Below are 26,670 nucleotides of genomic sequence, written 5' to 3'. Positions count from 1 at the left end.
AATGTGGCCAGGCTAAAAACGCCACCGATGTAGGCATTGGCACGTTGTTCCAAGGTTGGTAATAGTTAAATTAGTACACAATATTGTTTGGATAGTTTGTATAGACCTCCATTGAAAAGTGATTCTAGAACAAATGTTAGACAAGCTTTATCTACATCAATTTTCTCTCATGGAGTATACATTGCACATAAGTTGTACAGACTATTTGCAATCTACTAATAACCAATATAATACAAAATACAGCCTCCAAGGAAACTGCTCTGAACCCGGAGCAACATCCGCAGAGTTGATCATCCAATTTGGCGATATTCAGGAAGAGAACGGGATTTGCGAAACTTCACAGAGCTGGTTCCACTGATTGTCACTCCCAAGGGAGTAATACAGCGAGGATCTCTCTTCACACAGATCTTGCCATTGACCTCGAGAAAACACTTCTCAGAGAGTACCCCATACCAATTGCCCTTTGAAACACCAACTGCCGTTAACACCAAAAGCTTAGGTGTTCTCCCCAGTGGTCCAAGCACAATGTACTTGTGGGGGCTATAGGGTAAGTCCCCTGATGGCGTCAGACACTTTTCAACAGGACGGATCGCCGCATTCTCCACCCGTAAGGGACCAGATGGGACCGGAGGGTCACTGAACGCGGGTTTGTGGATCTTGGCTAACAGCTGCTTGCGTAATGCTCTATTAATTTGGATCTGCGCTGTTTTTGATTTTAGGACATTCCCAAAAGTACTTTGTACGATGTTTCCGTCAATATCGGACACACCAGAGATATACATTAGCTATTTATATATACATATAGCTAGATATGTAGGATTATATTCAAGTTAAAGATGTGTTATTTAGGGAAAGTGGATCTACCAAACCAAGTTGTACCTTATTAATTATTTAGGCAAAAGGGGATTTTTGGATCTTGGCTTGACAGATTAAAAGTACGTGTAAAATACAATTGTATTGGTACTGGTATAACGAGTATACAAATGAAAACTAACTACGAAACAATGGTAGTAGTTAGTTAACTATGTAACTAGTCAGTTAGTTAGTAGCTAGTAGTATAGTTAGTTACTACATATGTAGTTACTAGTAGTGCCCGTTAATAGTAGCAAGGAGTGCGGAATACTCTGTACTTTGTAGAGGCTTATCCCTTCAGACCGAAGAGTACAGGTGGCCTTAATATAGATAGTAATGGTAATTCACATATAAATTTCCATACGACATTCATTATCCGACTTGCTGTTTGCGGCGAGTGGATCTTTTTCTTTGCTTGTTGTGTTGCTGTTTTTGTGTTTGGCACTATTTTCTCTTACAATCAACGGCATTTGATTTCTCTTTAATTTCCCTTGCAAAACCCTCAAGTTTTAACGTTCGGTGCCGAAAAAAAATTACTCCCGAAGTACGTACATTCCATCCCTTCAACCTTCATCATCATTTCTTCATCCCACGCTCGTTTTTATCTAATTTATCGCTACTTTTTTTTTTGGTCCATCGTTAACCTCCGGGGCATTTAGTGATCATTTCCTTCTAATTTCGCTATTATTGCTCACATTTCCCCGTGGCTTCCTCCGCATTTAATCAAGGAAGCCTCTCCCGGCCCCGACCTTTCGAATTTAAGCGCTTTTTATCTGATCAATCTCGAACTTTTACAATGAGCGACGGCGAGAAGGTCCGCGCCTCTGGCGAGACTCCCCGGGAGCAGACTTTGCCTACTGTCAACCCCGCAGCGGAGAAGGCAGAGCAGCCCGGCATTACATTCCACCCCGCGGTTTATGTGACGTGAGCAACATCAAAAGGAAACAGATTAAACAGAATGACTGATATCTTGATATAGTACATGGATCACTTTGAGTTCCACTGTTATCCTATTTAACAAGTACCTCCTTGACTATGCCAATTTCCGTGAGTCGAATTGGAGATCCAACGCGAGGGAACCCGGCGCTGACACACTGTGAATAGGTTTCCCCATCATCCTCACAACATGGCACTTGACCTTCGCTACCATCATGACCCAACTCCTTGCTCGCACTACTACTGTCCTTGATGGTCGTAAGAAGGTCAAGATGACCGGCCGTGTCTACCTCCGCGCTATCGTCCCCATCGGTATCATGTTCAGTCTGAGCTTGATTTGCGGTAACATGACCTACCTCTATCTCAGCGTTGCCTTCATCCAAATGCTCAAGGCTACCACTCCCGTAGCTGTCCTCCTCGCAACCTGGGGTATGGGTATGGCTCCTGCCAACATGAAGGTTCTGGCCAATGTCTCCATTATCGTGATTGGTGTGATCATTGCCTCCTTCGGTGAGATCAAGTTCAACATGGTCGGTTTCCTGTTCCAGATTGGTGGCATCGTTTTCGAGGCCACCCGTCTTGTCATGGTGCAGGGTCTGCTCAGCTCTGCCGACTACAAGATGGACCCCATGGTTTCTCTGTACTACTTTGCTCCCATCTGTGCTGTCATGAACGGTGCCGTTGCTCTGTTCTTGGAATTCCCCCACGTCACTATGGACCATGTCTACTCCGTCGGCATTTGGCTTCTGGTTCTCAATGCCGTTGTGGCTTTCCTGCTCAACGTCTCGGTCGTCTTCCTGGTAAGTGATACTAGAATTTCTCACCTCCCGAGGTCAATCCATCCCAAGAGAAGCAGTACTAATACTCTCTACAGATTGGCAAGACCTCTTCCCTGGTCATGACCCTGTGCGGTGTCCTCAAGGATATCCTGTTGGTTGCCGCCTCCATGTTCCTGTGGCAGACTCCCGTCACTGGCCTCCAGTTCTTCGGTTACTCCATTGCTCTGATGGGTCTTGTCTGGTACAAGCTTGGCGGCGACATGATGCGCGAGTACACTGCCTCCGCCGGCCGTGCCTGGGCTGAGTATGGCAACAAGCGCCCTGCGCAGCGCAAGTTTGTCGTATTTGGTGCTGCCGCTCTCATGTTCTTCCTCTTTGTTGGCTCTATGGCTCCTAGCTACGCCAATGACTCCGTTGACCGTGTCAAGGGCTACCTTGGTGGTGTCACCGCTGGTAATGCTTAAGTGCACTTATCAGACTCTTGGATTTTCGTCTTCTATAATTTGGAACGCAGAAACCTCGGCCCACTATTTGAAGCCACATATATTCTCGGATTGAGTGGGCCGGAATAAGAGCGCAAGTGGAAAGTGCAGGCATGTAGCGGTATCCGCTCCGTTCCGTTGCTCGGTAACACACCAAAACTGCCGCTCATGCTTTGTCTTTATAGGGCCCCTGCAGTGTGATGGGATGGGTGTTATGGGAAATGGGGGGCTCTTTTCTAGGTGTTTTTTTTTATTACCAATCTTTTTTTTTAGCCCCATTTCTGTGATGTATACAGTGACATGAAAGTGTTGTTGCTGGCGGTGTACTTTTTTTCCCCCTACGAACATTGATTGATGTAAGACTTGCACGAGCTTTGGTGTGTGTTTGCTTTGGACCAGTTCTTGTGGTCACTTTTTTTTCATTCATGTCTTTATAGTATCCCAATAGACTTCAAACTTATACTATGGATGATCTCATCTCACACGCGATCAACAAAGTATGCACATATGCTATGTAACATACTTACACGTGACTGGTTACACGTGATCTGTACCCGGGTGAGATTCACGTGATGTAATCCCTCACGGACCACCAGTCTGCCTCATAGACCAATGGTGTCTGGACTTGCTCCATTGTAATTTGACTCCACCTGCGTCTTGGCTGCAGGAGCCAATAGTACCCATTAATAGCGCATGTATTAATACCGTCACCGGCGATCGGATAGCCGCTTTTTACCGCTTTTTGCTGGTATGTTACGGTTTGACTCGGTACCTCCGCATTTCGCGCATAGATTCATCCACTTCTTCAGATCGTTCTTTCCTGTCTCACACTCTTACTTTCCTCTCACCTTGCTCTGCTTTTGTTCTTTTCCCCCCCATTTCCCCCATTTTTCTCCTCCCAATCCTTTCTCTTCTCTTTCAATCACACCCTTTCTCCCTTAGCTATATATATTCTTTTTACTCTTTTGCCGAGACATCTTCCACCTTTACCTCTCGGTCTTACTTCGGTCTCTCCACAGGTGGTTGAAGCTTCTTGTGTCTTGCTCACCTAATCTAACAGAACAGTTCCCCTTGTCTTAAATCCAAGACAGTTTCGAGGCCATAATGTGTCCAATGATTCTTAATCGCCTATCGGACGGCCCGGCCACAGTCCTCGCTCCTCCCCGGGAACACGCCTTCGCTCAGTTCTCTCAGTCTTCTTTCCTCGACGCGCCAGGAAGCTTCAACAGCTACCCAGCAAGCACAAACGGCGTCTTTGCGAACAATAGCTCCGCGCAGTCTATCTCATCGAGCTTCAACTTCTCTTCTGCCCCTGCGGTCCTTAAGCCCTCACGCAAAAGGTCCCGTGATGAGTCCACTTTTGAAGAGGCCATTGCTCCCAGCGTGGCCCTAGGACACCAGGCGGTGCCAGCACCAAAGTTTCAGCCCATCTATGGAGAAGGCATGGTTCTTTTGAACCCACAGACCGGCCTTGCGATCTCTGCCGAGAGCCAGACCGGCACATGGTACGAACAAGAGTCTGAGGTGCAACAAGCTGCTGCTGCACCTGTTTCATCGCGGTCAAACGCGTTGCTTTCTGATGCTGCCGACGTGAGCCGCAAGTCCCAGCGCCTTGATAAGTCTGCACCAGGTCTGGACGATATTGCGTTGTCCTCGATCCGCCAACGTCTGAACAACTCTAGCTCCAACGATCAGCATCGCACTGTCAACGCGGGGCCTGCTCCACCCGCTGAGCCTCTAGTAGATGATGCCACCCGTCTCCTAGGTATCGGCTGGCAGCGCGTCAACACGAACGATGATATGGCTCCTGCCGTTCGTGGCTGGACCAAGTATATCGACAACCAATACTCGGCCCACCTGCATAACTCCCAGATGCTCATGAAAAGCCGCGCTCTGAACGCGTATCTTGTGGCTGCCACTCCCACTTCTGGAACCTCGCCTGCCTTTTATCTCTTCAGCGAAGACCTCACTCAAGGCCAGCTCGTTGCCTCCTCCTGGGAAGCATGTCTTCAAAATCTTCGTAGCTCCCCTATCATGTTTGAGAGCGCCTCTCCCCTCGGGGCTATCGACCGACCTAGCGCAAAGCCTACCTCCTTCAACTCCATGGACACTGGCGTGCCACTGCTCCAGCAAGCCATGTCCAACCACCCGCAAGCATCAAGTCTGGGCGAACTGAGCGGAGGCGCGGAAATGGGCATGGAGATCGACTCGTAAATTCTTCCAAACCCGCATTCGATCCCATTCGATCTCGTCCGATCCGACAATATCGATCAATTCGACCCACCCATGACGACTCGACGTCCAGCCAATCCGCGCGATCGATCTCGGGATTTTTTTCCGACTGTTCTATCATTTTTTTTTTCAAGTTCTTTTTTCACTTTTTCTTATTTAGTTATGAGACTCACGCGCCTGACTGACCCAGTCTGGCCCAATTCGGTTCTCGCCCAGTGGAGGGTTTGATGGGTTTCGGTATTTTGCTTTCCTTTTTTTTCATGGGAAATGGGCGGCGTCGTAATCTGGGATTTCTTCAAGTATTTGCTGCTTACTTTTGACGAACATTATTGATCTATCACTACTATCTCATTAAATCAAAAAAGTTGAAATTATCATGGGGTTTTGGGTAATGTAGCTTGACTGTGCATGGGGTAATCGTGGCAAGCCCGCTTGCCACGGTTAGTCGGTCAACCTATTTTGTTAGTTTGCCCGCGAACCCTTTTAGTTTGGCTTCTATTTTATAATTCCTTTCAGGTATTATTGACATAGACTGAGTAAACAAGAGCTTGGACACACGCAGAAGATATACGTACTTTCCTATTTTTTTCCCTCCTTGGCTCTTGCGAACCGAGGCCGCCCAGAATTTATAGTATGGTTTAGTCCACGGGTATCTTATAAGGTTTGCTTAGGAATTAACCTCAATCGTCAGTATGCGTAAACCTTTCTCTTCTTCTTTTGTACTCATACGACTTCTCTCCACACAAGACACCTTCATATCTAATCCCCATATTATTCAAGAATACCCAATGCGAGATCCTCGGAGCTCAACCACCATGGAGAAAGATCCTTTTGACTGGGTTGATATCGAGGACCACGAGGACGGGCGCAGGATGAACAAACAGAACGAGGACGACATTCTCAAAAGACTCGGAGAACTCGAGAAAGAGGTTGGCAGTCTAGGGCAAGAGCAATCAGTCAAGCAAGAGGATCCCTTCCTTGGCCAAAGACTGGCAGGCCTCGAGGTACAGGTCAGCTGCCTTGATGCAGAGGTCTGCAGCCTAAGACAAGACCAATTGTCGACTGATCAAGAGAACAGCTCTCTTACACAAGAACTGGCAGACATCAAGGGAGAGGTCAATAAGGCAAGGCAAGGAAATTCGACTAACCGAGAGGATTTTTCCCTTACACAGGGACTGGCAGACATCGCGGAAGAGATCAGAAGCTTTATCCAAAAACTGGCAGACTTTAAAGCAGAGCTTAGCAGACTAAGGTAAGAAAAACAAAGTCTGTTCCTTTCGAAATGATCGATTTGTTCAACATCAGGGCTCGTGTGCTTCATTGCTGTGGTATAATATGCACGCAGATACTCAATATTTGCGATGACTGGATTAGTGGTTGGAGACCTGGCCAGGTGCCTTGCATTCCCTCAAAGACGTACCGTTATGCCGACTTTACTACAACTGTTGTTTGAATGCGATAATTTATTATCTCGTGGCTCAAATGTTGGATTATACCTCGTTTGTGAGATCTTGCTTCTAATGTCTCCCTGATGTTTGAAGATCGTTCTATTAATGCTATGGCTTGTTGTTGAGATTTGTTCTTTATTGTTTCAATCGTAAACAGTGGTATAGTGGAGGCACGGTTGACCACTCGGGCTATATATACTCAAGGCAATCAATAAGCAAAGAGCAAGTAAATGAAAGATCGAGCTTTGATTTAATGATAAGTATCATTGGTGATCTAAGGGTTTATGCTACCTAGGTCTAGCGAGTGCTTCGCTTAGAGTACACTGTAACAATGCAACTGAGCAAGGTGCATTTGCAATAGGATATTAGTATGGCAATTCAATTCGGAAACCCGAATGCTCGTGCGGGTGAAAGACATGGTATCATCTCGAAGGCCGTAAAACAAAAGACAAAGAAAGCAAGTAGATGACAATTGCATCCTAATAACAACCCCAAATCCACTAAAGAGACATAACGAATGCTCAATCATGTTCCCGAGGTTAAATTCCTCAGTCATCATCATCGCCATAATCGTAGTCACTCTCATAATTGCCTGCAAATGCGTCCTCGAGGCCATCGTCCTTCTCATCGTCGTCATAATCGTCTTCCTCATCATCTTCGTCCTCAGGATCTGGCTCAATCTGATCCACGGGGATACCCTTGGCCATGACTGGCTTTGCGTCCTGAGAGGTGTTTAGAGCGGTAGATGGCGGGGTAGGCAATGGTGCTGTAGAGGTGGGACGGATGAACTTGGAATCGAACTTGTAATCTGATGGAGTGGCACGTCGGGATCGTAAGGCTGCTTCTGGCTCGATGCTGGCACTGCGTCGTGAGACGACGCTTTGGCTGCGACTTTGGCTTCGGCTCATGCTTCGTGACTTCGCGTCTCCCCCTTCACCGCCGTACAAGGTGTCCAGGAGAGAGTAGTTAATCTTCTTGCTGTAACCTCGGCGCTCGAGCATGCGACGTGTCGCTTCAGCCGGCGTCGAGGCACGGGAGCTGCGACCATCTTCACCTTCGCCCTCCAGATAGGTAACATCCCCAAGGCGGCCACGGCGACGCTTGCGTGGCTTTCGAGGTGCGCCGCCGCCGTTTGACTCTTCTAGGGCCCGCTTTAGGGCTTTTGCTTGTTGGTTGCGGAGGTACTCTTTGTTTTCCGTTACCCAAATTGACTCCTTGATCTCGACTTCCGCGGGCAAGAGCAGACAATTGGCGACTTCAGGGTCATCTTCGAACTCGGCAGCATCGATTTCAGCGCTATCGGAAACAGTAGGCCGCGGCGGTTGGTCAGAGCCGACGCTCTCAATCATAGTTGAACCCTGAGCAAGCATAGACCGCATTTCATCTTCCAGCGCCGCTTCAGATGCAACCTGTTCTGCAGACGGTTCTGGCGTAGGTTGTCGCTTGCCCTTGCCCTTACTGTGGATTGGTTCGTTTTTGATATCTTCAACGACTTCATTCACTGCCTTAGCGATCACAGATGCGCGTCGACCGTGACTATTTGCAGTCAAAGCCGGGTCAATTGGGAGATTGGGAATAGCAAAGCCGTCAGCATCTACACGAAGCGGCTGCACTGATTCTGCTTCACTTTCGCCTGGAGAGTCGTCATCTTCGAGTTCTGCCGCAGTCTCTGGTATTCTCTTGATGCGATTTTTTCGACCTTCTCGCCCGCGAGTGAAAGATGGTGGATCGTGAGTGTTCTCTAATTGGACTGAACGGAATTGATCAACGGTTAATTCACCACTCTCCGTGGAACCGAACTCGTTCAAACGCTGGCTGATGGTTGTTTCTGTCACTTTGACAATATAGACGACCTCACGTACAGTCCGGCGGAAGTTGTTCATGCGCGCGGCAAGAATCAGTGCGGCACCGCAGAGACCAGCTGGGCGTCGACCGGTGGTCATCCAATCACGGTTCATTCGTTGGACGATCCTGACTGCTTCGCCAGCCACCGCCATGAGAGATGGTCCGAATTCCAGCTGCTTGGCAAACCGATAAATCAAACTTTCGGGGTCGATGGGGTTCATGAGAAAGACATTGCCACCCAGGCGGAGTTCATCGAGAAGGGCCTTGTATGTACGACCAAGTTTGAAAACATTGATCATCAACACATCGGCAAAATCAATCAGCATAACGGTATTACCGTTTTGGCGACGGCATGCAATATACAAGCAGACCGCAGCCACCGTCTTTGTGCGACGACCTTGAATAAAGTTCAGTCCCACGGCAAGCTTGAAGACCTGACCAGCAGCTTTGGTTGCGCTTTCCGGGATTGTCAGAGCTCGAGAAAGCTGGAGCATGTATCGGTTTCCAGTTTGTTCGGTCATCTCCCGGCTTTCCATGGCGCCTCCGCGCTGGAAACCCGGGCCATAGCTGCGTACATGGGTCTGATCTTCTCCGACGAAAGATCCCTGCACAACAGCTGCACCGGATGAGGACTCACCAAACGTGACTTCAGAGACGATGTTGTTCTCGCTGATGACTGTACCACAGCCCGTGCAGACCTTCACGCCTGCGTCATCAACAATATGCGGAGCAGGACAACCGGGGTTGGGACAATTAGATGTTTTTGGGTGTGTTGTTGGGCGGGGCGGTTGAGTACGTCCAATGGGCGTTGGACGATTGATAGGTGTAGAGTTGGGAGGTTTTAGACTGGCCAGTCGTCCAACAGGAGGCCGGGGACCGCGGGGAGGAATTGGACGCGCGCCGGATCTGGGTGCCGACATGTTGGTCGAAGCGAAAACGAGGCCTCAGAGGATGAATTTGGGCAAGGGCACTCGATCGAGGCCGAGTCCTCGCAGCCTCAGAATTTCTCAAATGAGCGTCGCGCGATTTTTTTTTTTTTAGCAACGAAGGGTTTATCAACTGTCACGAGAATCGCGATAAGGATGAAAGTGGAAGTGAGAGGAAAAAGTATTCAACCCGCTTATGTAAGAAAGAATCTGCAGAGCTGCATTCGAATATACGACATAAAGTTCTGGAGCTGATTGGATGTCGGCAGCCGAGAGTTGAGTCAGATACCAATGAGCAATTCGCTCATTCACTTTCCTTTGTCTATTGTTTATTATTTTATGAATTCATGATCAGATCGATTCTATTGATGCCTCACGTGATCTTAATTGCCACCGACACGCTAGCCCAATCAGGCATAGTGCCATCTAATCTTTGTCGCCTCCCGAGTCAGTGCCTGAGGTTCCTGGGTGATCCATGAGCACAGTATCATCAGATTTGATACTTCACGCACGTGGAGTAGTTGCTTTTACAATGTCGAATACGGGAATCCGGCCTCATTCTTGATTGCCTGCCTCGAAACTAGCGGAATACTACGTAGGCGCTCGCAGGGGTCATGGTCGAGATGTCTGGAATGCGCTATTTGTGCGTGGTTTGGTGGGATCACGCACAAATGTCGCATCGTTTCAACCAATCCATCCACTTCTAGGATTTTCCTTTCTTTTCTTTCTTAATGAAATCCATGGATATCAGATAAGATTGCAAATCAAATCCCGTTCCTAGCTCTTACTTTATATTATATAAACCGTCGCTGGCTGCTCTTCCTTTTACCTTAATACCAGACTGCTTTGTGAAGACTGAATCCCACCAATTGCCTATTTCCAACCCGATTTGAACAAGATCCTTAACCAGCTCTCCTGAGGGCAAAGACTGAGATATCCCCCACACTATACCTCGTCTTTGGGTCACAAAGATCTCCATCCATCATGTTTTCGAGATCCAAGAACCAGCCTTCCGACCTGGAGGCAGCCCATCAAGAATCAGATATCCAGACTAGTGTCTTCTTTGTAACGAATGTGCACTGCGCATCATGCGTTGCATATATCACAGAGGTGCTCTCCGAGACCCCTACTGTCGGAAACATCGAAGTCACGATCCTGACACATGAAGTGCGTGCGAGCCACAGCACTACCGTTCGGCCGGTGGACCTCGTCAACGCGCTGATTCATGCCGCATTCGAAGTACAATATGTAACGACATTTGACCAACAAGGAAAGCTCATCTTGGAACTTGATACCTCTTCCTGGAACTATCGTGGCTCCACACTGTTCTCCTCGCCGCGAACATCTGTCACTAGTATCTCGTCCAACATCAAAGAGCGAATCCAGACTAGCACCCACAAGCGACACATTGCCAACTGTGATGCATGCAGGAAGGAAGAACTCGAGACCATTTCTCGTCATTCTTCTTCTCGGACGGAACTAGGATCTTTGGTCGAGAAGTCCTCACAGTCTCCCTTCTGGCCATCGAGCAAGCACCACGAACAAGCCAGCACTGCTACGAAGCTCGGATCAACACCGGAGAATGCTGTGCAGGAGAGTCTTCGTTCATTTGCCACCTCCGAAACAAAAGTTCAACCCGACTTGTCCACCCCAGAGTTCCCCCCGGGTATAGCAGAACTTCCCAGTCCGTCTGCTGAATCGGCTGATGAATTCACGGCTCAGCTTAGTGTTGGGGGAATGAGCTGCGCATCATGTGTCAATAGCATTACCGCACAAGTCCAACAGCTTGAGTTTGTGAAGGAAATCACTGTCAACCTTCTCACCAACAGCGCAACCGTAATTTATGTTGGACCTCGCGATCATGTTGACGATATTGTTGAGCAAATTAATGATGCTGGATTTGAAGCATCCTTGGACGAGGTGACCCAGGTTCCCAAACCACCGGTCTTTACAGAGCTGGCAGCAAACTATGTCAGCGAGATTGCAATCACTGGGATGACATGTGGCTCCTGTGTCGGCGGGGTGACTCGAGGACTTGAAGAACTTTCTTTTGTTCGCGATGTGTCTGTGAACCTGCTTTCCCATAGCGGGAGGGTGGAATTTGAAAGCCGAGAAAATCTTCATAAAATCATAGAGAAGATTGAAGATCTTGGATACGATGCCACCGTCAATAGTGTCTCTCCATTGAAAGGTGGCGGCGAAAAGTTCGGCACTGCCCAAACTAGAACAATCTCTATACAATTGGATGGAATGTTCTGTCATCATTGCCCACAAACTGTTTTGGGGGCAGTGAAATCAGTCCCCGGTGTCACCATCGAGGAGGCACTCTCCGAGAAAACCCCTATCCTCAAAGTCATCTACACTCCACAGCCACCTTTGCTCACCGTTCGCACAATAATCTCAGCGATCAACTCGGCAAATGACAATTTTGATGCGACTGTATATCACCCACCCAGCATTGAAGACCGGTCTCGTGCGATCCAGCATCATGAACGGACCCGTCTGTTGATACGATTGCTTTTCGTCTTTATCACTGCCATCCCGACTTTCTTTATAGGCATTGTCTTCATGTCTCTTGTCTCGTCTGAAAACTCCGTGCGAATGTATCTGGAGCAAACTATGTGGTCTGGCAGTGTAACTCGCATCGAATGGGCGCTATTCATAATGACAACTCCTGTTATGTTCTACGGCACTGATGTGTTCCATATCCGGGCTATGAAGGAGATTTATGCGCTATGGCGGCCTGGAAGTCGGGTGCCGATCCTTCGGAGATTCTATCGTTTTGGCAGTATGAACCTTTTAATCTCTGCAGGCACATCAGTGGCCTACATCTCGTCCCTGGCAGTACTTATCGTCGATGCAGTTGTGGGTACCAAGTCAAGCCCCCATAGCACGACTTATTTCGACTCGGTTGTCTTCTTGACTCTGTTCATTCTTGTTGGTCGGTACCTGGAGGCCTACAGCAAAGCCAGAACTGGTGATGCTGTCACGTCTTTGGGCAAACTTCGACCTTCAGAAGCACTATTGTCTGATGATACTTCCGAAGATGGAGTGAAGCGTACGAGTGTTGACCTCCTGGAGATTGGTGACATCGTCAGTATCCCGCACGGCGCCTCGCCTCCTGCAGATGGAGTTATCGTCGACAACGCGTCATACCAATTCGATGAAAGCTCTTTGACAGGAGAATCGCGACCAGTCAAGAAAACAGCGGACGACATAGTATACACAGGCTCTGTTAATGTCGGCCAGCCGGTCCGGATCCGTATCACTGAGCTCGGCGGTTCATCCATGCTTGACCGAATCATCGCCGTAGTTCGTGAGGGACAAAGCAAGCGTGCACCTCTTGAAAGAGTTGCTGACCTTCTCACTTCGCATTTCGTCCCTATCATCACCCTCATCGCCATTTTGACCTTCATTATCTGGTTGGCGCTTGGTCATTCCGGCGTACTCCCCGCAGATTATCTCGATGTCGCACATGGTGGCTGGACATTCTGGGCGCTGGAATTTGCAATTTCAGTGTTTGTGGTGGCTTGTCCCTGTGGTCTGGCCCTTGCAGCCCCTACGGCGCTTTTCGTTGGGGGCGGCCTGGCAGCCAAGCATGGTATCTTGGTCAAAGGTGGTGGTGAGGCCTTCCAAGAAGCCAGTCGCTTGAATGCAATCGTCTTTGACAAGACAGGCACATTGACCGAGGGTGGAAGTCTGAAAGTTTCTGATTATGAAGTTTTGATCCGTGACCCAGAAGTTGCAAAAGTCGCATGGGCTCTGGCTCGGAAAATGGAAGAGAGCAGCAACCATCCGATTGCCCAGGCAATAACTGAATTCTGCAAAACACAAGAATATTCCTCTGTCATGTTGTCAGACGTTCATGAGATTTCCGGGCATGGCATGAAAGGAACTTTTACTGTGTCTGTCTCCGACTCCGAAGAGCAGTATGAAGCTGCAATTGGCAACGAACGTCTTCTCAAGAGCCTCGTGTCCCCCGAAACAGACACATACTTCATTTCCAACTTGCTGGCGAAATACCAGTCAGCAGGAAAGTCGACTGCGGTCCTTTCACTCCGTCAAGTACACACCCCGCCCACCGAACCATCCAACTTCGTACCCGCCATTATCTTCGCCACCTCAGACACGATTCGCCCGGAAGCCATGGGTATAATCTCCCAGCTTCAGAAGCGCAACGTTGATGTCTTCATGTGCACTGGCGATAACCAGACCACCGCCCATGCCGTCGCAGACATGATTGGCATCCCACGCTCCAAGGTGATGGCCAACGTCCTGCCAGCGGAGAAAGCCAGCTTTGTTCGTCAGATTCAAGAACGTTCGCTGAATACAGCACCGGCCGATGGTAATGCCGCGCCGAGCTCAAACTCATCACGTCCCATTGTCGCCTTCGTTGGCGATGGAGTGAATGACTCGCCTGCTTTGGCAGCAGCAGACGTGAGCATTGCCATGGCATCTGGCTCCGACGTCGCTATCAACTCTGCCAGCTTTGTCCTCCTCAATTCAGATCTCAGAACGATTTTGCAGCTGGTCCTGCTCAGTCGCCGCGTGTTCAATCGCGTACGTATGAACTTCGGCTGGGCAGTTATCTACAATCTCTGTCTGGTTCCGGTTGCCGCTGGCGTCCTCTATCCTATCGTTAGTGGCCACCATGAGAAAATGATTGATGGTCACATGGTCATGGCCAAGGAACATTGGAGACTGAGTCCGGTCTGGGCTGCTTTGGCCATGGCATTGAGCAGTATTTCTGTTGTGCTGAGTAGTTTGGCTTTGAGAATTGATAAAGAGAGTATCATGAAGATCGTGAGAAGGAAAAAGTAGATAATACGGTATTTATTCATTTTGACTTAGCATTTATTGTGTATCTCATACGCGTGAATTAACTCGGTACTCAACTGTGAAGTCTGTTTCCAAAGTAGCCCCAGTAGACCTGTCTAATGCAGGTTCGACTCTCCCCAAACTTCCGCAATCCGCTTGCTGAGGTCTTTAGCAACTTTCTTCCGCCCTACAACTTCTGACATCCGAGTCGCTATCATCGTCTCTCGCTCCTTAGGCTCAAGAGCCATATACGCATCCACCAAATGCCGTGGCGTTGGCCAGATCTGTTGGATCTCAAGAGCTTTTTCACCCGTCACGCCACGGGTACACATGAGCATTTTCAAGTAAACATCCCGAAGAGTAAGAACGTCGGACTTCGAAGTGAGCGCAGAAAATGTCACGAATGAGACGCCGTACGTAATGGATGAGTCTTGAGAGCGGAGATTATCGAGGATTGTGAGGTATGAGTCAGTGGAGAGACGGCGACCGGGGATGAGGCCAATTTTGGATACTGGAGATGGAGGAACCGTGCTAGGGTTGGTATTGCTACCAGTGTCTCCAGTGGAGGGCGCATCTTCGACCCCGTACATCTTCCGCAAGAGCAGAGTCATGCGCGCCAGGTACCGGATTGACTCGTCTAGATGTTTCGTTTTTTTGATAAAATATTGATTAAGAACCTGTGTCGAGGCGATAGCCGATGCAACCATTTCCTGATATTGCGCTGCACTCCCGCTAGTCGAGTCAGGATGTGTGACTGCGAACTCTTCGATCAGGTAGATGACGTTTTTAATTCCAGAGCGACGGAGCCGGAACTTTTGTTCGTGGAAGCGGCCGTCTTTAATTGACCCGATCAAATCGTCTAGACGCTTCCGTTCAACGATCCAGTCCAGCATCACTTCATCGCTTTCTTCGCCGTGTCTTGTGAGGAAATTTGGGTCGTGGCATTTGGCTACCCACATCGCGTCGCCGACTTCCAGAGCACGTACTTGCGGCGTGATTCCTTGTTTCATCAGTTCGCCGGAGATGTAGTCGCGGTCAGTGGAGGTGCGAACTTCCCGGGTGTCTAATATGAGCTGAATGGTGAAGCTCTTAGGTGGGAAGAAGATGGGCTCGATGTTGGCTATGTCGCGTTCCGATAAGATTTCTTGGGTGTCTGCAGATGGATCGTCATCTTGCTGAAGTAAGTCAAGTTCGACTGTCAATGCTCTTTGCTGCGATTCAGTCGTCGCAGTAGCTTGGGAGCTAGACGTGGCGGTTTGAGCAGCACCAGGTAATGTCTTTTGGAGACGTTTGGCTACCTCCCAGCCTTCTTCGGAAAGGAGATACTTTCGAAGTGGACGTCCATGTTCATAAACTAAATCTTTCTGGATGAGGGTTTTCATTGAATTCCACGCGGTGTAAAACTTAGTTGGGTCCGGGGGTGCCGTGAACGAACTGTCGCAGTATGGCTGGGCCACCTCGATTAGATGAGCCTTCGTCATCCCCTGGGATGCATTCTCATCTTGGGTTCCCAAGCCCAACATCAGTGCATATGGACCGGATCGTAATGTTGGTACATATGGCTTGGCTTTTCGAGGTTTCTTCGCCGGTTGCTCGACGCCGCCTTCAGATGTTCTTTTGCCACCTATTTGATCTAGTTGAGCGTCGAACCCCGGGGCCAATGGATGATTGATACCACAAACCTTTGTCAGGTGGTTCTGGCATTGGAAGCCCATTTTCTTGACAGTGGGCCTTTAATTTATCAGTCAAGCGATCACACAATTTAGGGCCCAGTCCATTCAATTGTTGTGCTTGGGATGGATGTTGGAATTCTAACGGACAGGCTTTCATTGACTCATAAGCCTTTTTGTACCTGTAACATGTCAGACATGGTATTTCCAGAAGGGCGCCTAGAGATACATACACGGTCACGCCTTTGCTGTTTCGTTCGCGAGCTTGATCCAGCCATTCTTTGATCCACCCCAAGAGTAGGGGGTTTGCACACTCCTCGCTCATTGTGAGTCGAGTGTCCAGTGACTGAGCGACAGATCAGTAAAGCGAATTATCATCTAGGCGAGTTCTCGCTGGTTGGACGCGAAGTGATGTTGCCTTTTTGGGAACGCGACTGGCACGTGCTGATAAGAGAGAGATAGATAAGGTTGTTAATTGCAGAGATCCAGGTACCCGTGACGTGAACAGGTAGGATCTGGAGGATCCGCAGGAATCTTGCAAGGATGGGCTTGATTGCCTCGGTTTTAATAATGGGAACGGATCTTATACCACATGTAAGCATGCTGTCTGTCAAAGCCATCCCTACCAGGAATTGGGGCTTCCCTGGGGATTCTAGTGTATGTGAATTCTGCCTATGTATCTACCTATCGCTTGTTACTAGTGAAACACTCTGTTATGTTTATACTTCTTTCTTCATATCGTATTCCTGAGACCATTAAAATATCCAAGGTGCTGTGTTGATTGCCACCATTACCCTGTTTCGAGGAGGATGACGTCGACAACCCGCACTCACCCATGGGGTCGACTTCGAATCAACAAAACACACTCAAATTGATCTCAGGAACTCAAGAATAAACTCACACTCATGTCTACAACCAATAAGCAGACAATAACATCCGGTTCGGTCCACGGTGCTGGACCAACCGACAGCCATGTGCTGGCTCAAGTGGAACAGGATGAAAAAGGCCTCTCGCAGAAAGCTGGCGATACACCGGAAATTACCAATCTTGGATGGGATGAATCTCCAGATTTTATCGAGGACTCTCTAGTGGCTGGACTATCAAATGAGGATTTATGGATGCTCATTAGACGATTTGACAAGGTATGTGCTGAGCACCCCACATGAGCACGTACGAGAAGTTGAAACAGACCTTGTTATTTTTCACTTCAGCAAGTCTATCGAGTCCAAGCAGTACCCGATGCCCCCGTGCAGAGACTAGATCTTACGCGAAAAGACGACGATGAATTCTCGCCAGATAAACTCAGAGCTACACTGGAACGTTTTTATACAACGATTATCGTTGGTTTGACCAATTGTATCAAGCATATTGCTCGATTAAGGTCTTGGAAGGAGCCGCGACGAACCGCTGCCTTCTGCACGGTATGTCTTCGTTCCAGCGATATATAGCTTTTATTGTATTGTTACTGATTTGATGCAGGTTTACCTCTTATCATGGCTCCTCGATCTACTCGTTCCAACTATGCTGTTCGCCCTGATTGCCCTGGTGGCCTACCCACCATGTCGATCACTCATGTTTCCTCCCGCACCAATTGCTCTTGTCAACAAGGATACAGGTGGTGTACAAAAGCCAAAGGCGGGGATTCTTGGATCTCCTGACAGTATCACCGGGGCCCCCGAGAAATTCAAGGGCGAGGCAGCTGAGCAAGAGGCCAGCAATCTTGTTGCAAGCGTTGCTAGTGTGGCCGTGGGAAGCGCAGTCGGGAAGCATGATCAGGGAGTCCCTGATGATGCACCCCTCGAAGACGATGTGCCAGATGCGATGGAAATTGTTTCCAATACTGCTGATGCGCAAACCACCGCCCATGGAAAAGTGCCGACAGACTCCCATGACAAAACACGACAGCCTATGAAGCAGAGCGTGATGGATGCTGCGAATGTTTCAATGAAGGTGATAGGCGACATCACAGATACCTATGAGAAGCTGGGCAAGTGAGTGAAAGGCTTATGATTCTCTTGTCCATGGCTTGGGGTTAAACTCATTTTATCCAGTGCTCTATCCCCAACGACCCCGTTTCCCCAGCTGACTCCCCGTCTCCGCCTAGTAGCTGTGCTGGGCCCAGCATTACTGGCCTCGACACTGACGTCCTGCTACGTTTTCATGAAGCTCAGTACACTTTTGATCGGGCTCGCCTTCTTTGGAGACCCTGTCACCAGACGCGGGATTATATATATGAACCGCCGTTTCCCGGGGTGGCAGACGCTCATTGAGTTGCAAAAGTATGTCTTCAATACATCATATACTCATAATACTAACCCCGAGATAGTTCCCTTCTGAAAGGTATTCCAACAAATGCTCAACTGGCCCTTACTCTTCTCCGCATCGGGGAGGCTAATGCGTCACCACTTCCACCCCCTCCAACCTCACAAGACAAAGTGCCCTCGCGGCCAGCTTCTTTACACGAGGAAGAACTGACCATAGGTGCTACTGACGAGGAAATTAAACAAGCTGCACTGGTCAAGCCTGACGACCATATCCAGGAGGCCCAAGATTCGCCAGAGAAAGGCCACAAAAGGACATTGGGGTCCAGTATTCTGGGCTTCTTTCGAGGAACCACGGCAAGTGGTGTCGAGAGCAAAAGAGGGGTCGATCGGTTGCGAGCAGCAATTGGTTCACACCGTGCCAAGAACCGTGTCGGTGTCCTGCGCGATAGAGGGAAGAGGATAGCACCAAATGGGCCTGTCGCATTTGACGCTCGATGCAAAGGCAAGCGCGGTACTGTAATTATTGACTCAACTAAGGAACCTCCACTGCTGTATTTCACGACCGATACGCCGCGGAAGGGAGATGCACAGTTGGAGGATCGCAAGGCTGGATCGGTCTTGTTCACTATGCCGGTGACTGACATCCAGGAGATGCGAAAGTTAGGTGGTATGGGGTGGAAAGGGAAATTGGTTGTAGGTTGGGCTCTTGGTGGTAAGGAGGTGGTAGATGGCTTGCTCATCACTGGCAAGAAGCCGGAGCAGTCGTATCAACTTACTGCCATGGGGACAAGGAACCAATTGTTTAACCGGCTCATTGCCATTGACGGACAGGTTTGGGCGAGCTGTTGATTCGAATTCCAGGATGCGTGCTAAGAGAACCGCAGGTTTGGAAATGATATCCCTGATCTGATGATCTGATGTTTTCCTTTATGTGCTGCACAGTCCGTCATGTCCCATTATTAAACAATATATCAAGAGATATGAGACCATGAATAGTGCCTACCTATAGATAGGGTATGTTTACTAGTCAAGCACTTAGGTAGTTACCTAGGTCCTGTCCGAAAACAGCCATTATCCAATCTTCTATAAGAAATCAATCACGATGTCAAGCTTACCTTCTACTAAAAGTAAATCCGTTCAGACTCTAGAGAACAGAGAGTTTATACACTCCTTTCAACCAACAAATTTCCTCGCCCATGCCGATCCGACATATTTCACCAAGCTCGTTCCCGAATTGGGTGGAATAGTTGACATATGGGCGTGCCACACTGTTATTGACGCAAATAAAAATACATTTACTAACTACATGTATGTAAGCTCTGACGGGGAATTTAACAAACAAAGTGCCTTCTTTTGAAAACGTTGGATGCACAAATCTAGTACCTTGGAATAGCTCCGAGTCCACTTAGGGCAGATCCGTAAATTAACTTTGGAAACGATATATAACCCGGGAGATGCAACCTATCCTCTGAAAGTCTTTCACATCTCTGCTTAACCAAAACTTTAGTTTAACAAACTATTTCAAATGACCAAATTGCAGACCATCGGCCGTGGAGCCTGCGGCACTGTATGGGCGTCCGAGACGGGACCTGCCTACAAAAGGGAGGATGGCAACCCAGCACGATCCCTCCGAAATGACTTTGAAATGCACAACCGAGTACTTCGAAGTCAACACACCCTTATGAGCCTGGGAAAATCCACAAAAGTTCAAATCCAAATACCATCGTGTCACAAGTTTATTGAGTCAGAGAACAAGGAGTGGTGGGCTGCAAATCTAGAAAGATTTCCACAAGGCTATACTTCATGCAATATGATCGAAGCACAACGAATTCCACCGTTTGGAGAATCAATCCGACAGCTTCTTATTCAAGAATTTTGCCCGGACGAGATCAAACAAAAGATTATCAATAGTGAGCCGGATCGAGACTGCTTAATTCGACTATATTTGGGCAGACGCCGAACACATACCCGGGATTCCAAAACCTTCTCACGCTTCAAAGCATTCTCCTTGCGAAATTATCCGTTACACAATGACCAGCTAGAGGAACTGGCGATCACGGCAGATGATCTTCGCCAATATGCTCGAACGATGGCAGAAGGACTCGCTATGATGCACTGGGTTGCTGGCATAGATGCCAATGATGTTGAGTTTGTGCTCGCACCTTGCAATGATAACGACAGTGGTCGTTTCAACAATGTCTTGGGAAGGCATAGCATGTGGATACTAGACTTTGATCGATGCAGGAATATGACAATGGACGAGGATGGGGTTGGAAAAGCTGTGAAGACCTTCTGGAGGAACGATCCCTTCTACCCTCGTCCGGGAAATTCCCTATGGGACACATTCCGAGATCAATACATTCATATCAGTGATGAGTGTCTGGAGCTTCGTGATGTCCAGGAAAGGGAAAAGCAACGATTTCTGTCGAGGTTGTTTATTAAACAAGTGGAATCCTGGGGCACCGAAGTCAACTCTTAATATTTCAAACCAATATGTCTTAACACGCCAAAAGATCGCTTTGGGCACATCATTTGAGAAGGAACAGGCCCAGTTCATTTAAGGCTTCATTGATGGTTCGACTCAATATAGACTAGTAGCCATATCAATAGACCCCATCCTATACACAAAGAATGAGTCCATATTAGTAGAGATAATTTCCTTCATGGAATAGTTATTCAGAACAACACTCACGTCTTCCAGTTCCGCTTCTAAGATAGTCTCCACCATTTTACCAATCGCCGCTCCGCGCTGTTCTTTGGTCAAACAGCCAATTTTAACGAGCTCAGTCAGAGCCTCTCCAACCCAGTTCTGACAGTTCCAGTCTCGGTCGCTATTGCTGTTGCGTACCGACGTACTAGCACACGCAAGAATGATCTTTGCCTTGGTGACTGAGTCCGGCGCCGTACATACTGGAATCCAAGCTATTGGTGACTCAGACATGGGGTTCTCGGGGTCCCTTTGAAATTTAAAGAAAGGGTGTGCGCCGGCAACATGGAGCCAATCGTATTTGCCGTCGGGGTAGAGGGCGTGCAGTGCTGTGTGTCGGTATTTGGAAAAATCTACTGGGATACCTTTATACACAAGAAGAGAGATTTGTATCGCCATTTTGAAATGGTTTATTGTTTGGAGTGAGAGATTATAGAGTATCTCATCAAGTCGCTCGTCCAATGAACAAGTCGAGTCGAAGGGAGGTGGGTTGATCAGGAAAAGCGGGCGGTGGTAACTTAGGCTAACACAACCCAGCTATACATTCTTTGTGATTTTTTGTACTTGTATAAATGAGAAAGAGTCCAGAAACCAATTCATAAATGATATCATTGAATTTTTTTAAATCAAAATAGAAATTATTGTGTCAATGACTGTTTATAATCCCGCACGGTCTGTTCAAAAGACTCGTCACGCTTGAACCCCAAGGAGATGGCTTGAGTGTTATCAAACTGCGTCGGCCATGACTTCAGAATTGGTACCAGTGCCGAATCCTCCTTTTCTGTAAGGAGAGCCAATTTATCTGTGCCACCCACTGCTTCCAATGCATCCATCATGCCCTGGACTGTAACGCAGATTCCAGGCACATTAATCTGGCGAATGTGCAGGGGAACAGAGTCGGCAGGAAGACGGAGAGTGAGAAGAAGGTTTTCCACAAGTGTCTTAGGCGAGCATAGCCACGACTTGAATTGTCGATCTTCAATGGGAATCACACATTTTTTGCCATCGAGGGGCTCCCGGATCATGCCCGAGAGGAAGGACGAAGCTGCAGCAGTAGGCGCACCCGGTCGGACAGAGATAGTAGGGAACCGCAGAGTGAAGCCAGTAATGAATTTGCGGCGAGTGTATTCGTTCACTAGTGTTTCGCACACGATTTTTTCCGCGCCGTAGGAGGACTCTGGAGTCGGGATCACACTATCGGTCACAATCTCTGGCAACGGTTGGCCGTATACGGCCTGACTAGAAGAATAAATGACTCGCACTCCCGGGCAGGTGTGTCGGAGCGCATCTAGCAGATTGCGTGTTGCATCGATGTTGACGCTCATGCCCAGATCGAAGTTGGCTTCGGAGCCGGATGACATGATGCCGTGGAAGGCATAGACGGCGTCCAAGGAAGCATCGACAATATCTTTGGCTTGTGTCAAGAGATCGGCCTTGATTGCGGTTGCGGATTGGGGATAGCGAACACCCGCAGGAATCGGAGGTTGATGTATATCTGTCAGAGTGACGCGATAGGCTGGGTCATTTAACAGCTCCTTCGCAAGCAATTGGCCGATGAAACCGGCAGCGCCAGTGATAAGTATATGCATTTTCTCGAGAATAATCAATAAAATGGAATATGGAATAAAACCCCGGAAGGGTATCTCAATATGTAGGTTTAGTTCCTCTCCGCATTCGCATCAAGTCCGAGGCGATCTTTGGGTGGTCCTCCGCACCGGACTTGGGCCGGCACAACAATTTCCAAGTGGATCTGCTGTGGGACTGCTGTGCGCGAATCGCCTTTGAGTTCGTCTTTCAGGGCCCTTCAGGGCCCTCTTTTGTTCAGGATCCTCAATTGGTGGTTGAATCCGGGGGAAATGCTTTGTTCTGTGAGTGACTAGCGGTTCAAAGTCAAAGACATGGGCTGTATACTATACTCTATTCATGGAGTATATTCAATTGTGCAAATTGTAAAAGCCATGATATTGAAAACCTAACAACATTCAATGTTGTATAGAATAATGTCAATGTTATGTGTGGATTGCGGGAAAGTCGAGTCCGCGGGGGTCCAAGTCACACAAGTTGGTTTTTGTTTCTCTTCTTTTCTTTTGATACCCCCATTGGCCATAACACCCCTACTAAAATATAACTGAAATCTATCTCTGCCTCCTCTGCGTGCTCGTGTCATTTCAACTCGCTTTACTCCGACCCTTTCTCCCCCACACTCCGGAGAAGATTTCGCCCCTAACCCGCATGCCGGAGTATCACCGACTTCTCACACTCCAGATTAGCATCACATCATGGATACAACTACTCCACTGAAGCGGTCTCCTGATGACGCTGGATTGGAGTTGCCCCGAGAGAACAAGACACGTTCTGTCCCTAAGATCTCCAAAGCTCGTGCCTGTGAGTTTTCCCCGCATCACCCAATATCCACCCATTAACGGGGAGGGCAGGCGCAGAATGCAAGCGCCATAAAATTCGCTGTGAATTTCGACCAGGAGAGTCAACTTGTACAAAATGTACCCGTAGCGGGATTAAGTGTGTTGTAAACGACTTTTCACAGAAATTCGTTGATGATGATGGGATGTACGTGTGACCCCGCCCCGGCCTTTTGGTGAGTTTTGGAGCTATCGGGGGCTGCGCTAATCCAATGGCTCTGGTATAGATGGAAATCACAGGCCAATGCGACTATGCACCAGCTGCAGGCGGCTGTTTCGCATTTATTGCGACAAGGAGGCCTGCCTGAGCTCTCAACTTATGCTCCCGGGGACACTCTCAATGGTCCTAGCCCCGCTGAGTCGTATCATGGCCATCATTCCTCCGTCGACCGGTCGCAGACACAAACCAGTCACCAGGAAGGACTGGGCGTTGTGATGGATGTCACCCGGGAGCCGTCGCCGGAACAAGATCTCCAAGACCCAGATTTGGTTCCTGCCCCTATGCGCAGTCTATACGAGGTCACTAAATTACGGAACCTGAGAAACAATCATGTTGAGGCGCCGAAACAGACGTTACTAGAAGAGGATTTTATCTCGCGACGATTGATCTCCCTTCATGAAGCAGAGGAATTATACGCGTACTTTAGTCGCACTATGAACCAATTACTATGGGGTGGAATAATTCTCGTACACCGCGATTTAACATCCGTTCGGCGCGCATCGACGCTTCTTTCTGCCGCAGTTTTGACTGTCGCGGCACTTCATATTCCGAACCGCACCGAAACCCTGAACCGATGCTACAGCGAGTATGTATCGCTCGTATCCAACATGGCCCTCACGCGGGCCCACACTCTGGATGACATCCGAGGCCTCTGCGTGGGGGCTTTCTGGCTATCAGAATTGAGCTGGAAGTTGTCTGGGCATGCAGTACGAATTGCGACCGAGATGGGCCTCCATCAAAGTTATCAGCGCCTGACCCGTGGACACACGGATCAGTATGAACGCGCCCAGCTCTGGTATCTGCTTTATGTGTGCGATCATCACTTCAGTATCGCTTATGGGCGGCCACCTGTCATCCACGAGGATGTGGTGATCCGCAACTACGAGACCTTTCTCGCTCTACCGATGATCGTTCCCGGAGACATTCGACTTTTAGCTCAAGTTGCTCTCTTTATGATTTTGACCGAGGCATATCGAATGTTTGGTAGCGATACTGAACAAGCATTGACCGACGAGGATTTTGGACAGTTGCGCGTATACAATGTCGCAGTAGATCAATGGCGGCTTCTCTGGCAACCTCGATCTGGTGAGTGATTCAATTTGATTCTCGGCAACTCTCGGTTCTAACATACCTTGGAACGCATTACAGCTGATAGCGCATATGTGAGGACTTATCCATCCAAAGGGGTGGTTCTGCACTACCATTTCGCAAAGTTCCAATTGAACTCGCTTTCTCTTCGTGCGCTCTCACCATCCAACACACCTATCTTCTCTCTGGACCGCAAGGAATCGGCCAACATCGCAATTTCCTCGGCGATGGCATGCCTCAATATGGTTCTTGAGGAGCCTGATATTCGAGACGCAATCGTTGGCGTTCCGATCTTCACCCACACTATGGTTACATTCTCCGCTGTTTTCCTACTCAAAGTTGCAATCAATTGGAACACAGCTTACCTTAGCATCAACGCCCGCCAAGTACGACGGCTAGTTGAGCGTGTGATAGAATTGATGAATTGTGTCTCTGCAGGCGAGCGACATCTTACTCGGCATATTGCACGTGGATTAGGCAAGATGCTTGAGCGTTTTGATTCTTGGGAGGCTGCTTGGCAATTCCAAAACAATGATACTGCGGTGGAAGGCCGCGAGGTCCCTGGGGGAGCCAACGCCATGGCACAGGGATTCCCCCCGCCAGATCTGATCTATGGCATGGTCGGCACATACGGATTTGGTCTTGATGAGAATCTGCTAGATCCGAGCATGGCAGATTTTGACTTTCTAACACAATGACTATAAAGGTCCCAAAAGGCAGGGCTCGACCCAAACATTGGACATCAATAGTTGGAACATTTGAATACCACACTAGATGGGCACGGAATGTAAATAGCGAGAATCCAGGGTTTCTCTATTGGCGACACGCACTCTTCTGTTATGGACCACGCACATCCCCAGAACCGGAGTGTAAGCTATCAACCCGTGGTGGACCTTTAACCCTAACGTCTTGTCACTCCCATGTCGTCACCGTCACCTCCCGCTTATGCCCTTGGGTTTTCCCCCCTTCTTCCTATAACTACATCTGTTTTCCTCTATAATTCCCGTCCGCCCCTTGGGACTTTTGCCAATCCAAAACTTTCTCTCTCTCACCCCATAATTTCACCCTTCTCTTCCCTCTATACTTAGTTAATTCTCACCAAACCCCCTATTTTCTTACTATGACTACCCGCAAGAGAAAGCAAGAAGCCGAGGAGGAGCTTCAGGCCCTTCCTAGCGATGAAAGCGAAGAGGAGGAAGAGTGAGTTGTTTCCTTCCATTATGAATTATCCCTTCAATGTTTCTTCCCATCCTTGCGCCAGTGTCATGCGCATCATTCCAGTATTACAATGATGCACGACTGTACTAGCTGCGCGCTGGTTACGACACGATCCCAAAACTGCGATGAATTGAAATATATTGCGCGGAACCTCTCAAACATAATTAACCTTTGCTAACCCGATGGCGCGGTGAATTAGATATGAAGACTCCGAGCCCGATGTAGAGGAAGGAAGCGATGAGGGCGAACAGGAGGAGGTGGAGGGAGAGTCTGAGTCTGACGAAGACGAGGAAGGAGAAGAGGCACAAGCAGAACCGAAAGCAGAAGCCAAAGACAAAGACGAAGGTACGTTTTGCCCTCATCCCTTGACCCGTCCCATGCTAATACAAACCCCTGCCCAGGCGCCCCAGCAGCCAAGAAGCAGAAGACTGGGCCGATTGTTGTCGAAGATGACGAGGATACCGAGAACGGCGCAAATGGCGAAAAAGACGAGGACGAGGAGCGTGTTGAGGAGGAAGGCGTGGAAGAGAGTGTCGCTGAGACCGCCACGAAGAGTGGTCCAGCTGCCGCAGCTGCTCAGAATAAGGGGGGTGTTGTTCCTAAGGAGTCGAATCTGCCTGAAATTGAGGAGGTAGCTGAGGAAGAGCAGTGATTTTGCGATCGAGAATTTGACCTCTTCGCGGGAATTTTATGTTGAAGTAAAATGGAATTCGCCCTTGGATGAGTGATTGGATTGCTTTGCTGTGATAGCTCCCTGTATACAA

The 26,670-nt window shown here is 48.6% G+C and overlaps 12 protein-coding genes across 12 annotated transcripts; 8 read left to right on the top strand and 4 right to left on the bottom strand.

Moving 5' to 3' along the window:
* Positions 1-1,604: 1,604 nt before the first annotated feature.
* On the top strand, positions 1,605-3,031 carry glfB (uncharacterized protein; the record flags this gene model as incomplete). The annotated part of the gene is made up of 4 exons (XM_057255236.1): positions 1,605-1,776; positions 1,832-1,899; positions 1,957-2,588; positions 2,663-3,031. Exons 1-4 carry the CDS (start codon positions 1,649-1,651, stop codon positions 3,029-3,031), a joined length of 1,197 nt encoding a protein of 398 aa, XP_057109098.1. The 5' UTR covers positions 1,605-1,648.
* A 1,131-nt stretch (positions 3,032-4,162) lies between these two features.
* Positions 4,163-5,263, top strand: N7479_007541 (uncharacterized protein; the record flags this gene model as incomplete). Its single annotated transcript, XM_057255235.1, has 1 exon — positions 4,163-5,263. The coding sequence occupies one exon, from the start codon at positions 4,163-4,165 to the stop codon at positions 5,261-5,263; it is 1,101 nt and encodes a 366-aa protein (XP_057109097.1).
* Positions 5,264-6,096: 833 nt separating this feature from the next.
* N7479_007540 (uncharacterized protein) lies at positions 6,097-6,537 on the top strand (the record flags this gene model as incomplete). Its single annotated transcript, XM_057255234.1, has 1 exon — positions 6,097-6,537. The coding sequence occupies one exon, from the start codon at positions 6,097-6,099 to the stop codon at positions 6,535-6,537; it is 441 nt and encodes a 146-aa protein (XP_057109096.1).
* A 740-nt stretch (positions 6,538-7,277) lies between these two features.
* Positions 7,278-9,494, bottom strand: N7479_007539 (transcription factor TFIIIB subunit BRF1; the record flags this gene model as incomplete). Its single annotated transcript, XM_057255233.1, has 1 exon — positions 7,278-9,494. One exon carries the CDS (start codon positions 9,492-9,494, stop codon positions 7,278-7,280), a length of 2,217 nt encoding a protein of 738 aa, XP_057109095.1.
* Positions 9,495-10,484: 990 nt separating this feature from the next.
* Positions 10,485-14,321, top strand: N7479_007538 (putative copper resistance-associated P-type ATPase; the record flags this gene model as incomplete). Its single annotated transcript, XM_057255232.1, has 1 exon — positions 10,485-14,321. One exon carries the CDS (start codon positions 10,485-10,487, stop codon positions 14,319-14,321), a length of 3,837 nt encoding a protein of 1,278 aa, XP_057109094.1.
* Positions 14,322-14,434: 113 nt separating this feature from the next.
* N7479_007537 (crossover junction endonuclease MUS81) lies at positions 14,435-16,313 on the bottom strand (the record flags this gene model as incomplete). The annotated part of the gene is made up of 3 exons (XM_057255231.1): positions 14,435-15,942; positions 16,001-16,170; positions 16,222-16,313. 3 exons carry the CDS (start codon positions 16,311-16,313, stop codon positions 14,435-14,437), a joined length of 1,770 nt encoding a protein of 589 aa, XP_057109093.1.
* Positions 16,314-16,893: 580 nt separating this feature from the next.
* On the top strand, positions 16,894-19,101 carry N7479_007536 (DUF3292 domain-containing protein; the record flags this gene model as incomplete). The annotated part of the gene is made up of 5 exons (XM_057255230.1): positions 16,894-17,130; positions 17,200-17,409; positions 17,468-17,979; positions 18,040-18,267; positions 18,315-19,101. The coding sequence occupies 5 exons, from the start codon at positions 16,894-16,896 to the stop codon at positions 19,099-19,101; spliced, it is 1,974 nt and encodes a 657-aa protein (XP_057109092.1).
* A 676-nt stretch (positions 19,102-19,777) lies between these two features.
* On the top strand, positions 19,778-20,731 carry N7479_007535 (zinc finger protein; the record flags this gene model as incomplete). Its single annotated transcript, XM_057255229.1, has 1 exon — positions 19,778-20,731. The coding sequence occupies one exon, from the start codon at positions 19,778-19,780 to the stop codon at positions 20,729-20,731; it is 954 nt and encodes a 317-aa protein (XP_057109091.1).
* A 124-nt stretch (positions 20,732-20,855) lies between these two features.
* Positions 20,856-21,358, bottom strand: N7479_007534 (uncharacterized protein; the record flags this gene model as incomplete). Its single annotated transcript, XM_057255228.1, has 2 exons — positions 20,856-20,870; positions 20,945-21,358. 2 exons carry the CDS (start codon positions 21,356-21,358, stop codon positions 20,856-20,858), a joined length of 429 nt encoding a protein of 142 aa, XP_057109090.1.
* Positions 21,359-21,597: 239 nt separating this feature from the next.
* Positions 21,598-22,548, bottom strand: N7479_007533 (SDR family oxidoreductase; the record flags this gene model as incomplete). Its single annotated transcript, XM_057255227.1, has 1 exon — positions 21,598-22,548. The coding sequence occupies one exon, from the start codon at positions 22,546-22,548 to the stop codon at positions 21,598-21,600; it is 951 nt and encodes a 316-aa protein (XP_057109089.1).
* Positions 22,549-23,238: 690 nt separating this feature from the next.
* N7479_007532 (putative C6 transcription factor) lies at positions 23,239-25,386 on the top strand (the record flags this gene model as incomplete). The annotated part of the gene is made up of 4 exons (XM_057255226.1): positions 23,239-23,344; positions 23,395-23,527; positions 23,607-24,685; positions 24,749-25,386. 4 exons carry the CDS (start codon positions 23,239-23,241, stop codon positions 25,384-25,386), a joined length of 1,956 nt encoding a protein of 651 aa, XP_057109088.1.
* A 422-nt stretch (positions 25,387-25,808) lies between these two features.
* On the top strand, positions 25,809-26,558 carry N7479_007531 (uncharacterized protein; the record flags this gene model as incomplete). Its single annotated transcript, XM_057255225.1, has 3 exons — positions 25,809-25,888; positions 26,106-26,251; positions 26,308-26,558. The coding sequence occupies 3 exons, from the start codon at positions 25,809-25,811 to the stop codon at positions 26,556-26,558; spliced, it is 477 nt and encodes a 158-aa protein (XP_057109087.1).
* Positions 26,559-26,670: the final 112 nt, after the last annotated feature.

This window comes from Penicillium vulpinum, assembly GCF_028829585.1.
Source record: "Penicillium vulpinum strain IBT 29486 chromosome Unknown utg000003l_segment0_segment0, whole genome shotgun sequence".
NCBI classification, from domain to species: domain Eukaryota; kingdom Fungi; phylum Ascomycota; class Eurotiomycetes; order Eurotiales; family Aspergillaceae; genus Penicillium; species Penicillium vulpinum.
The sequence above is the reverse complement of the archived record's forward strand: the minus strand, read 5'-3'. Positions and strand labels throughout refer to the sequence as shown.